At 43.6% G+C, this 12,547-nt stretch overlaps 1 protein-coding gene across 4 annotated transcripts; it reads left to right on the top strand.

Annotated features, from left to right (window-relative positions):
- Nucleotides 1-2,136: 2,136 nt before the first annotated feature.
- LSM6 (LSM6 homolog, U6 small nuclear RNA and mRNA degradation associated) lies at nt 2,137-7,686 on the top strand. Of its 4 annotated transcripts, none has more exons than XM_072335610.1 (4): nt 2,137-2,275; nt 2,834-2,946; nt 6,158-6,271; nt 7,508-7,686. In XM_072335610.1, exons 2-4 carry the CDS (start codon nt 2,853-2,855, stop codon nt 7,540-7,542), a joined length of 243 nt encoding a protein of 80 aa, XP_072191711.1. In that variant the 5' UTR covers nt 2,137-2,275; nt 2,834-2,852; the 3' UTR covers nt 7,543-7,686. The 4 variants fall into 4 exon arrangements, with proteins under 4 accessions (XP_072191711.1, XP_072191712.1, XP_072191713.1 ...); XM_072335611.1 differs by lacking the exon at nt 2,137-2,275 and adding an exon at nt 2,278-2,354; XM_072335612.1 differs by lacking the exon at nt 2,137-2,275 and adding an exon at nt 2,722-2,742.
- The last annotated feature ends 4,861 nt before the right edge of the window (nt 7,687-12,547 follow it).

Below are 12,547 nucleotides of genomic sequence, written 5' to 3'. Positions count from 1 at the left end.
TTCAGTAGGAGAAGAATTTCCCCTTACTTCTCTCAGACTCTGAAAACATCATACAGTGCTTACTTCAGGAAACCGTGCACTTACAGTGTTAGTCCTGAATTGCAAGGCTTCTCCACTTGGACATTGCATTGGTAGTTAATATACAGATGGTAACAAATGTACAGAGGTAATAAGCAAAGGGAAACTCACCAGTGGTGATGCCTTGACTGAAGAAGCTGGGGTGGTCCTCACTGGAGAGCAATCTCCAAGAGATGCTGCCTCAGTGGGGGTCAACCCTTAAATGAGGTCTCAGAGGAGGTGGAGTCGAGCTCCACCCCTTCCGGGAGCACAGCTACATCACTCTCACCTGTGCTCCCACAGCTGACCCCACACTTGCCTCAGCTGATTAATCAGAGGTTCAGGCTGTCATTACCAATCTTCCATACAGACGTTGTTTCATGGAGGTTAACTTCTGCCCCATGCTCTCAGAGGCTCTGAAAAAGAAGTTCCCTTGCATTTGGAACTGGTGCTCGGCCCCTTTAATTTATTGCACATTTTTCAGGTGCTTTTTTGCTTTCTAATCTAAGTAGGCACCAATGCTGATTGTTAAAATCGTGAGGTAAGCTATGATTTTGGCCCAAATAAGACTCAGCCTCCATGACACAATTTTCTGGTGAGGATTGTTTGATAAATCCTTTTCAGTCCATTGATTGTAGGCAGGGATTACTTAGGCTGAATTTGAGGTCTTTCCACAAACATTCCCTTGTCATCTGGCTTGATGTTCTCCTGCATTTACTTGTGTGTTCTTTTCAGAACAGCTGGAAGAATTGGACAGTCTTCTGGGTAACACAGCCATCTCGCTTTATGGAAATGCCTTTATCCCATTTCCTTTTTTTAAAGTTAACTGCAAATTTTAATGAGGTTCTCTGAGCAAACATTCTGAGGTGCTTCACGTTCAAGACTTAGCAATAGGAGACAAGCCACCAGCTTCCATCATTAAGTTCAGCTGGTAAAGGCCAGGGCAACTCTTCGTGTTAGAACTTTGTTACCATTTATGTTTGAGGTGAAGAAGCTATTACAGAAACTTTGTGAGCTGGGAAGGACTGAAAACTCCCATTGTAATTTATGACCTTTCATCTGAGGCCAAATGTAAAGGCAATCACAATTGTTCTGTATCTCAAGGCCAGCACATAGCAGATGCATGAAATTTGGAAGTGTTAGACATAAACTTTTATTACCAAATTATAAATAATTTCTACCACTTACAATGTTCACCTTTCAAGTTCATCTTGATTAAAACACACGGGCAGAATCTCACTGATTTCAATGAGTTTTATACAGATGGAAAAATGTTCTCTGCTTCACGGAGCGATAAAGCAACGCCATATTTTAAAGAATGCACTGATAGCAACGCATGCAAAGTTTTAGACCCAAATCCCTTTTCATCTAGATGACTGAAGCAAAAAAAAAGAATCATTACACAGCGAGTCTCATTCTTTCACACCTGAAGCTTTGAAATCTGTGAGGAGTCTACAGAATGGATTACATAATTCCTTTGAAAACCACCTACCTGAGCACTGGGATTTTGTGACTCAAGAAACAACACATTCTTTAGGTCGTGTATTTACAGTTGTGATGACATTATATAATCTTCCTGAATGAACAAGAGAGAAATTTTCTTTCCAGGTGTAAAACCCACTGCACCAAAGTGCTTGGCAATGCATGTCCTACTGCACGGAGGTTCATTTACTCAGAACAGCATAGAAGGCTGTCTCAAGGCTTATAGAAAACCAGGAAACATTTACTAAGATGTGGGTTCATGGCTCAGCCTCAAACCATAGAAGAGGCGAGCTAGGGATACAATGTTGTCCATCTCTGTTTCTGTCTTTCGGAATACATATGTTTGCAAGTTTAGGATTAAAAAGGAAATTAGAAGGATTTTGTTGACTGGCACCAGTGAACCAAGTATCCATAGACAGCAACTATCAGCCCAAGGTACATAGAAAGCAGCCCGTTGGCAGCAGGCTCAACAGAAACAAAGAGTGGCTTCACTGGCCAGGCAGCCTTTAAAGCCTTCGAGGTTCTGCTTTAGGGGACAAGAAGTGCTACTTGAGGTAGTGTTTGGGAAGGCAAACACCTCAGCTCCTCCCTGCAGCGCCAGAGGCGGCGCGACTCGGGGCGGCCGGAACCCGCCCCGCTTTAGCGAGCGCGCCCGGCACGCCGTGTCCCTGCCGCCGCGCCGTAGCACCCGCCGCTGATTGGCCGCGAGCGCGGAGCCGGGCGCGCGCAGCAGCGGGTGAGTGTGAGCGGCGTTGGGTGTCGGCCCGGCTGCAATGGGGAGCCGAGCGGCCGTGCGCGGGCCGGGCTGTGCCCCGGTGCGGGGCTCCGTGCGGCGGGAGCTGCGGCCGATCGCATATCCGCCATGGGCGCCGCTTCTGCACGGCGGGAGCTGTGAGGGCCGCGTGGGCCCTGGGGCGCCTGCTTGGGACGGGGCCCGTCGGGATGGGTTTTGTGCTGCCTTGGGACGCCAAGAACGTTATGAATGGAAGGCTTAATTCTGCGGCTCAAGGAGTCGTGTCCCCGCATTATCCTTACGGGGTTTTGCTTTCATCATCAGATTTTCTCAAGCCTTAACCAGGGCCCTGTCTGTACTGAATGTTTAAAGGCCGTGTTTGTTACAGAATCACTAAATGGGTCGGAGGGGACCTTTAAGCCCATCTACTTCCAACCTGCTGTAGGCAGGGACGTCTCCCTCTAGTCCAGGTTGCTCACATCCCCATCCAGCCTGGCCTTGAATGCCTTCAGTGTGGGATGTGTTGCTTATCCAAATGTTGGATTTCACATCTCTTTCCAGCGTACCAAGACAAATCAAGATGAGTCTACGAAAGCAAACTCCTAGTGACTTCCTAAAGCAGATCATTGGAAGGCCTGTTGTTGTAAAATTAAATTCTGGAGTCGATTATCGAGGTAAGATCTCTGCCTGTCTGTGATTTCATTGCTTGGAGGGGCTGGCACGGAGGCACTGCTCTTAAAAAGCAAAAGAATGTGATCTGGAGTGTGTGAACATAGACCTCAGAGTGGTGACAATAATGAGAAATGTATTGGTTGTTAATATACAGATGGTAACAAATGTACAGAAGGAATAAGTAAAGGAAAACTCACCAGATGCCTTAGCCAAAGAAGCTGGGGCAGTCCTCACTGAAGAGCAATCTCCAAGAGATGCTGCCTCAGTGGGGGTCAACCCTTAAATGAGGTCTCAGAGGAGGTGGAGTCGAGCTCCACCCCTTCCGGGAGCACAGCTACATCACTCTCACCTGTGCTCCCACAGCTGACCCCACACTTGCCTCAGCTGATTAATCAGAGGTTCAGGCTGTGATTACCAATCTCCCATACAAGAAACAACGAAAAAAGTGGAGGGGCTGATGAAGAAGAGCTGACAGATGTAGAAATTACAGCTACCAAGACCATTGCTATCTCCAGTCACAGCGATTAGAGTGGAGGCGCACTTTTCTAAATGAGGGTTTCTAAAGCCAGGCTTGGATGATAACTTCCAAACTGGCCAGGCAGTCCCCGTTTCAGTGCATCGATGGGACACCTCATGTAAAGCTACTCCTTCTTCCTGTTTTCCAACTCCTGGCACAGACATCAGTCCCGTAAAGCTTCAGACAATAACCTGTGCTGCCAACGATAAGCCTGCTTATCACACAAGGGATGGAACAGTGGTTTGTGTTCTTGGTTAAACAGCTGCCTAGCCTTGCACTGGATCAAGACCCATAGGGATATAGGAGAAAGCTTTGTGTGGTTTTTGCACCTCTACGCCCAGTGGTGTTGGTTTTTGTTTTTGTTTTTTTTTTTAACAAAGACCATCAGTTTTATTCCAGAACTTACCAGTTTATCTTCATGCACTCTATGCAGGATTACAGGTTGTTTTGGGAGCGATAAATGAAACTTGTCTGTTCAGTGAGATGTCCTGCTCCTTCTCCCTTTAGGCTGAGAGTATCAGCCTGTACAATTACTTCTTTATTTTAGTCTTTGTTAAGTTTGGATGCTCTTATCCTGCCTCTCCCGTGAGGAGAGAGGTGTTTTATTCTGGAATGATTTAAACGTTATGATCATGCCAGACATTGCTACTTCAGATAGGTTTAATTCGGTTGGCTTATCTTAGTGCTTGTTTGTCCTCTGACAAGGAATCTTGGTGTTTGGACACCAGCCCAATGTCATGTAGGAGTTATTTTCCTTTCTTTGTTTCCCTCCGTTCTCCCTAACTCCCTCACGATTCTTACATTTGAGAAGAGCACACTTCATTTCTCTACAGAAATTCGATCACTTGTATAAACCAAACATCAGGAAACCCAGCATTTCAGCCTTTTGTTGCAGATCTCTCCAGATTCTGCCTGTAGGCTACACTTCTCATTTTGTGTTTGCACCTCCACCCTCCCAGCCACTGTGAGCACAGCAGCTGCCTGGTACTCATGTTGGTGTGCTGCTGTAAAATGTCTTGGTTCACTGCCAAGCTCTGTACGCATCTAAGGGAAGAAGTCCTGGCAAAGTGCACGTGGAATCAGTTGTACAGATGGATATGAACGTAAAAACATCGCTACATACTGATAAAAAAACAGGCAAAATATGAGCCGGGGTGGGCAGCAAAAGTATGTAATGCTATTAGTATTCTGAGAGTAAATACAAAGAAAAGGAAGATGATAATGAAAGAAATGAAGATGCACCCTGGCCAGTTGAGTGATAGCTTAAAAATAACCCCACAGTCCAACTTCAGCTTGGGGCAAACATTTGTTTTCTGTGGCATCTTGAAGCACTCAGGATTACTCTTTCACACTTAGGTGTAAAAATGTTGTCACTTGGCTTGGAAGGTTTTGGTGTATTTAAAACACTTTGTAGCCAGACAATATTTCCCCATATATGTGGAAACAGAGGGATGAAAAACACATACAGGAAAATACCAATCCTCAAGACATTACAAGTTGGCAAGAAAACTTCAATTCCTAATTATTTAATGGAAGATATTACAGTAACGCTTCTGGAAAATAAGAACATGCCCTAGAGGAAGATTCTCAGACTGGAGTTCTCCCCCTCCTCAAATACAGGCAATGTACTGCATGTCTTCAGTTTTAATGCCAGGTAAATTAGATTCTTTTCCATTTTAATGGTTGTATTTTTAGTAGTGGTGTCTGTGTGCAAGGAGGAAGTCAGGAAACACACACAAGCAAGATGGAGATGAGCAGCTTGTTAGAAGTTGTTTTATGTATGCAATTAGCAAATTGCATTGTGTACACATTGCATTTTCTGAGCAGTTCTTCACATCCTTTAATCCCCACATTTAGTTCACTATGTAAATGTTCTGTTTGTACATCACTTAAAAGAAATTTGGCTGAAGATTTCAGTGTTATTTGAAAACCCTTTCCCCGTTGAAGATGTAGAATTTTATTTACACAGAAATCACGCTGGCAGCCCATGTTATTCTGTCTATAAGAATGAAAATCACGGAATCGTAGGGGTTGGAAGGGACCTCCAGAGGTCATTGAGTCCAGCCCCCCTGCCAAAGCAGGTTCCCTACAGCAGGTTGCACAGGTAGGTGCCAGGCAGGTCTTGAATATCTCCAGAGAAGGAGACTCCACAACCCCCCTGGGCAGCCTGTTCCAGTGCTCCGTCACCCTCACTGTAAAGAAGTTCTTGCACACATTCGTGCGGAACTTCCTATGCTCCAGTTTCTGGAAAATAAATCAGAAAAATGTGCATGGTGTCCTGTATTAGAAGGGTTATTTCTCACATATATCCTTGATGAGCTTTGGTCAAAACTCAACTTGTAGCCTTGTTCTTAGGTTGCCCCGCTACACTTTATGTCACAGGTTCTTCTCAGGAGTAAGACATAAAACAAAAGTAAGAAGCAACAACTAAACTTTCAGAATGGAAGATGTTATCTTTCAAAGTCACGTCTCAGTGAGTTCTCCCCACCCAGTCATGTATAAGACCTGGGGTTCCCTACTCTGTTTAATTCTTTTAATGCTCTCTGGGCCACTGACTGACTCACCTGACCACATTTGGGACTTTAGTTTGTTATGAAGATAGAATTTTTTTCCTTGTACTGTTCAAATGCAAAGCTGTTTTGTTGAGTTCAGAAATAAGCTAAAGTTGATTCATTTTTAACTGTCACCCTCTTCAGGTGTCCTGGCTTGCCTGGATGGCTATATGAATATAGCTCTGGAACAGACAGAAGAATACGTAAATGGACAATTAAAGAACAAGTATGGGGATGCATTTATCCGAGGAAATAATGGTAACTCCTCCTTCCTGTGCTGTATGTACTTTTTGCAGCGCTTCTTTTCAGTGCCTGTGCTTTTCCTCAGACCTGGATGAGTTCTGTTCGTTAGTAAAGGAGGCTGTATTTTACAAAAGATTCCACTAGAGGTTAAGAAAAATCACTCGCACTTCATTATTGAGCCTTGGAACATCCCAGTGCAGTAGGTGGATTGTAGTACACTTTAAGGACAATTAGCATCCTTCCCCACCACAAGAGAAACTTGCTTTTAACCATGGGCTGATGAATATCCCAGGCTCCTGAAATGATGCTGTGGTATCAGCCAGTTAGGCTATAGTAGTGGGACGTGCTAGGGAGAAGAATATCTGAACACGGAAAAGGTTCACAAGTCAGATGTGAGGAGACTTGTAGAGAAGGTAAATGAAGCAGAGTTTGACAGTTACTAGGAAAGAGGGAACAGAAAGAAACAAGAACTGAACCCCACGCTACGTGTGTTGTTTTGTTTAGGAAAGAAACAATCCTCGAATGAAGTCAAATTATTGTTTTTTTCTAAGGAGTTTAGCTTGTTACAGTAAGGTTACATTGCAGCCAATCAATTCTAGGAATAAGAATTTGTTAGGAAAGTTACAAACAAATGGATGAGAGGCAGGAAAATAAAGTACAGGCTAAAGAACTTAAGACATTCCCTGTTGAGGAGCATGATGTGATTTCATCATTTGGGCATTCAAAATACAGTCTGTACAGTTCCACTCCAAGGCAAAGGTGTTCCTACAAAGTGCATGGGAAGCACTGCATTGCATGATGTTCTGGCAGCAGCAGCCAAGTAGGTGAAAGATGTCTGCTGGTTCATAGGTGCCTGCTAGCATTGCAGGAAGTGCTTGGGATTTCCAGCTTTTGTTGAAAGATCATAACGTGGCTGTTCAACACCCTTAATTCTGTTGCTTAAAAGATTCTATCATGCTCTCCTTATTAATGCTGCAGGGTAGCTAGGTTTAGTCTCCCTCCGTGCAGTCTGCATCACCTGGAGCGTACCGTTTGACTGTGAATTTAATACTGAGTCAAGTTAGTACATAGTGTGTAAATCTGATAGCATTTCTTGGAGCCTGGACTTGAAAGTTCTTGACTTTGCTCATGCTGAATGGGATTAATTACACTCATTTGTAAAAGCCACGGAAGTAGTAAGTTTTAAATAAACAGGCTTTGCACGTTACTTACTGAAATTCTCTTAGCTGTTCTGCTTTCTTCTTTTCACAGTATTGTACATAAGCACACAGAAGAGAAGGATGTGAAGGTACCAGAAGGAGGCTCTTCTGTATTTGTGAATCTCTCCAAATGGACAAGACCTATTTCATTTGTAGTTAATGATTTACAAGTGACATATTTGAGTGCTTAATTTTTTTAAAATAAATGTAAACCAATGTAAGCTTCCTGGATATTTTTGTTTGGAAATATTGTTTTGTTTCACTGTTCAGAAATAAAAATGAAGCATGCAGCGGTGTCACAAGACTAATTCAAAGCACCAGCTCATTTGGTTACACTAACAGTCATGACAATACCAATCCATAGGTAAGCAGGTGTAGAAGAACTGCAAATTACAGCCATGCAGTCATGGCAAAAGAAGGGTTTAAGTAATGCTGGGAAGGGAGAAGCATTTGGTGACACTGACCTGTCCCTTTCAGAAAACACAGTCAGTTTCAAATGCCAAATTGCAGTTAAGAGTCACTGGGTAAGAAAGTCAGCTGCTGACTGTTAAATTACCCCAAACATCTTGAACTGTGGGATTGAAATCAAGGGATGTGACGGTGACACTTCAACAGTTGGGGGTGGGGAATGAAATGGAAGAAAAGAATATCCAAAGCTACTCTTTAAAACAGACCGTAAATCTCAAAGCTTTTATAAACTTGTATCCTCTTCAAACTGCTCACTCCTACTCTCCCATCCTCTTACCCTCAACCTAGTACCATCCATATTTGCTCATCTCTAGCCAGAGAAGTGAAATAATATATCGAGCTCATAGCATGGGGTATGTGTCAGGGGAAGAGAAATCTCTGGTAGGCAGTGAAGTTGGAACTTGTTTGTTTACATTCTGCTACAACGCTCCCAGTTAATCAAAGACCAGCAAGTAAACCCAGCTCAGTTTTAGATGGCTACTTGCATCAATTTATAAAATAGCTTCTCATTTTATTTGCAGTCAGCCATGAACTAAACCGTGAATGTTTGGGTTGTCTGACGTTATTGCACATAAGGTACTGATCTTTCACGTTTTCTTGTTCCTCAAGACAAGGATAAAGTTTAGGGTACTGCACTTTGTGGTAAGGTTGTTTGGGTTTTTGTTATTAATGAGTTTCCTGAAGCCCTTCTTTATCCTTTGAGCCATCAATGCTACCTTTGTGAGTAAAGGAAAAAAAGTTCATCTGGCTGTGGATGGACAAACAAGACAACAACTTCTTCCCAAGTACCAGCAGCTCCAATGCAAGTCGAGAACAGTAACATTTCAGTTTTCTATGGGAGACAACGTGGAGTGCTTTTTTTTTCCTTGTGAATAAAGATCAGGGAATAATTCCAAATTATTTTGCAATTAACAGTTAACCTTTCAACATGAAACACTTCAGAAGTCACTACAGAACACAGAGATGTTACTTTATAATATCCTTCAGTAATTCATCATTCTTTGACAAGGGCTTGAAAAGGGTCCAGAATGCAAGTACAAATCCACTTGCTGTTTTGTAAGGGACTCTTTAAAAAAGAAAGCTGTGCCTCATTTATTTTGTCATTTATATACAGCTGGCGGGTTTCTGTGTTCTTCCAGTCAGGGACTTCTTTGTTTTTAATTCTAAGGTTTATTTTTCATTTCTCTTCCTCCTCCACCTACCCAGCTATAACAACAAATTCGGCGTAGCCTTTGCTTTATTCTTGAGCGTTTGCATTTCTAACTTTATAACTGCATTTCTGTTTCTACAAGGCTGGTTATGGATCAACGTCCAGTTGTGATCTGCTACTTTAAGAGGCAGAGCATGGTCTAATCACATATTAAACATGAACTTAGAAAATATTGTTTAGTTTAAAATGCTGAGATTTTTGTTAATGTATTCCAGATCACGAGGTCACTATTTGCTATGCCAGGTAGGTAAGAAAATTTGCATTAAAGAAGAGCTGTTGCAATCTGTATTCAGGTTTCAAAAGTAACTAAAATTATATGTTTAATTCCCACAACCACTGACCTTCACATACATTTTGCAAGACTTTTGCCCTTAATGCAGACTTCAGCCCTTATGTTGAAGTCAGCTCAACATTTAAGCCTTACTTCCATAGGCATGCCAATGTTTGGATGTTGTTTGAGTTGGACACAACATCCATTTACTTATTTAGAACCTGTTTTAACTTACTATGTTGCATATGACAACATACCAGTTAGAAATAAATCAGACACCGGATAGTCTGCTTTCAGAGCAGTGTATGGAATGCTGTTCAAAGTGTAATGTACTCTACCCCATCACCAATGTGTATGAACATCGAAGTGCGTATTTCACTAACTCTTGATGCATAGAAATCACTCAACCAAATGTATAGGATCCTTATCCCATAGGGAGAATGGCTACTGATGGCAGCATCATACATTTTTCACTCTCTTACAGTGTAAACGTATCTTCACACAAACAAAGTATCAGATGCTAACACTTATGTCCTTCATTTACTTATTTTACCATGTCCTAATGCTCTCTGCCCAGTAGCTGTGAAAAGCTTTTACCTGTAAATCAAGCTCATCTAGGTCAGGACTGAAAGTGAAGTTTACAAATGCTGGTCCATAACAGCAACCACTTTTTTAGAAGAATGCATCCACAGTTAAACAATTAAAAGTTAACAAACAAATACATTGAATTTCCAAGGACAAAGGTGCATTTGTGTATGTACGTAGTGTCTTAATGCGATGAGATCACTTCAAGAAACTATGGCCATCCAGTCACCGCCCCTTTCCACACTCTCAGCTCACAGAGCAGAAACTCCAAAGTGCCTCATAGGAATCCAACTCGAAAAGCAATACTACATCACATCTCCTTACACAGAATCCTGACCAGATGTAGCAAGGCCTCATGCTCTATGGGAGCAAAAGAAAGCATGACTGGAAGAAGGAGCCATGCGCTCACCACCAGTGATGGAACAGCCAGAGACAAGGCTACTACTAAGGTCTGTGGTACCCTGCAGTGCCCCCATATGAAGCAAGCAGGGGATGCTTGGAGAGGATTCTTTTAAAGGTGTATGGGCTGGGTGTGACACACTTGCAATTTGCCTTCTGACTTCCAATTCAAAGGAAATTTAACGCAAAAGCATTCTGAACAAAATTTATTTGAGCTATGACCATCTTTTTCACATCACTTCAGTGACAAAGCAGCCACCCAGAATCCTTCTGGGCACCACTTGCCTTTTACCTCACAAAGGTCGTGCCTGGCTCTAAGAGGGGGATTACACCATGCTGCTGTAGGTTTCAGCTGCATTGTTCACAGGAGTCAAGAATGTGTGGAAGTGTTTGCAAAGTGACGCCTTAGAGCATTTGACAGATGGTACCAACGCCTGAGCTTTAATATTCCAACCCATGCCTGCAGCCAGCTCCAGCTCATTGTCATTTTTGAAAGCAAACAAACCGTAGAACCAGTGGTTGTGAGTCTAAAGTTCCTTTGCCAACCTTCTCCAAGGCAGAGAAGGGGCACAGCAGCCAGCTTTCCCTCAGAGGTACCAATCACACCCGAGAGGCTGCTGCACACATAGGGTTCAGTGGTGCTAAGCAGGTGCCTGGGGTGCAGCTCTCAAAGATGGCAGAGGCTGCTTGCTGTGGGATCACCAGAGCTGGCTCTGTGTAACAGGAGCACATGGGCAGCTCCCACTGCCTGCACCACCTGCCTGGCCTTGCCCCCACCAAGTAGCATGGCAAGGTGGCCTCTTGAGAACAGCATCCAGGAGCAGAGATATTTTCTCGTAAGGAAATCACACAATAGTTCAAGTGGCCAAAAGGGAGAGCTTCAGAAGTCGCTACAGAACACAGAGCTTCTCTCACTCACTACCTGTATCCCTGTTCTTTTTCTGTCTTATTAAAGCAGCTACCCATTTGTTATCAGGCCTTTCTTACTGGGAGCCAGAAAGAATCCTGAATCACCCTTCTCCTCATCCCCAGCCTCAGCCCTCAAATAGTTAAAAAATAAAGTGTTAGGACAAGGGTAAGCAGAACTCGTAAGACAGTGAGGCGCAGGAGGCCGTGCTTTATTTTGTATGCATGTGTACATATTAGTTCATTCCCAACAACGCTTGAACCCACTACCAAACCTCACTAAGTCTGATAGAGGAATAGCAAAAACAGCTGACTAAGTAGAAGCAGGAAGTCCTGCTAGTACTTCTACTGACCCTCCTTCCAACTACGTGTCAGAGAAGTATCCCCTTTTCCCAAGTCTCCCCAAACACAGAGCCACAGATGTGCACAGGTCAACCCTGAGATGCTAGTTTGTAAGCAGTGTTCTTCATTCTACCCAGTGGAGTATTTTTCTCTTCTAGAAATCTGTGACAGAAATGTTGCTGAGAAAACAATGATCAAGGAGTAAATTGCCTTACATCTCCTTCTCCATGTCAGCTTCCCAACAACAAAGAAATTTATGACAGGAAAATGCCCAAACTTTCTCCAGTGACAGCGGGGCCCTTGTCTGTGTCTGAGCCCCATCATGAGAGAGATGTGCAGAGCATGGCTGAGCAAAAATGACTCCAGGTCACAGCTCTGGCCAGAAAAGACTGAGGCAATGCTGTCCTGTTGGGTGATGCAACCAAAGGCTACGGGGAGGACTGTATTTCTTACTGCGGGCATACGCCTGTCACTTGGCTTTAGAACTTACAGCTGGGGGCTGCTGGTAGGCGCTCATGCTTTGGTGATGACTGTGATGGGATTTTTCCATCTCTAAGCAGAAGGCAATGCTGACATTTGGTTTGACTGCCACTTTGAAGCCCTCAAGTTCTCTGCTTGAGAACAGACAGCAAGGATGAACTCAGTGTAAAGCTGTATTTCAGCCTCACTGAAATAAGTCCTGAATAAGTCCTGTCTAGGCTGTGCAATTCTCTGGCTTGCTACTGAGCTGAGCAGGGCTACCTGCAGGCAACACCCCGCAGCTCCATGGTGCTTCTGAAAGCCACACAAGCCCTGGGGCTTGCTGGAGGTGCACAGTGAAATGCAAGCCTAAGGCACAGCAGCAGCTGAAGAAGGCTGTGTGATGCTTCAACAGCACACTATAACTCAAAGATGCACATTTACCTGCAATG

The sequence above is a fragment of the Excalfactoria chinensis genome, chromosome 4, assembly GCF_039878825.1.
Source record: "Excalfactoria chinensis isolate bCotChi1 chromosome 4, bCotChi1.hap2, whole genome shotgun sequence".
Taxonomy (NCBI): Eukaryota; Metazoa; Chordata; class Aves; order Galliformes; family Phasianidae; genus Excalfactoria; species Excalfactoria chinensis.
Note: the sequence above shows the minus strand (reverse complement) of the source record. Positions and strands in the feature narration are given on the sequence as shown.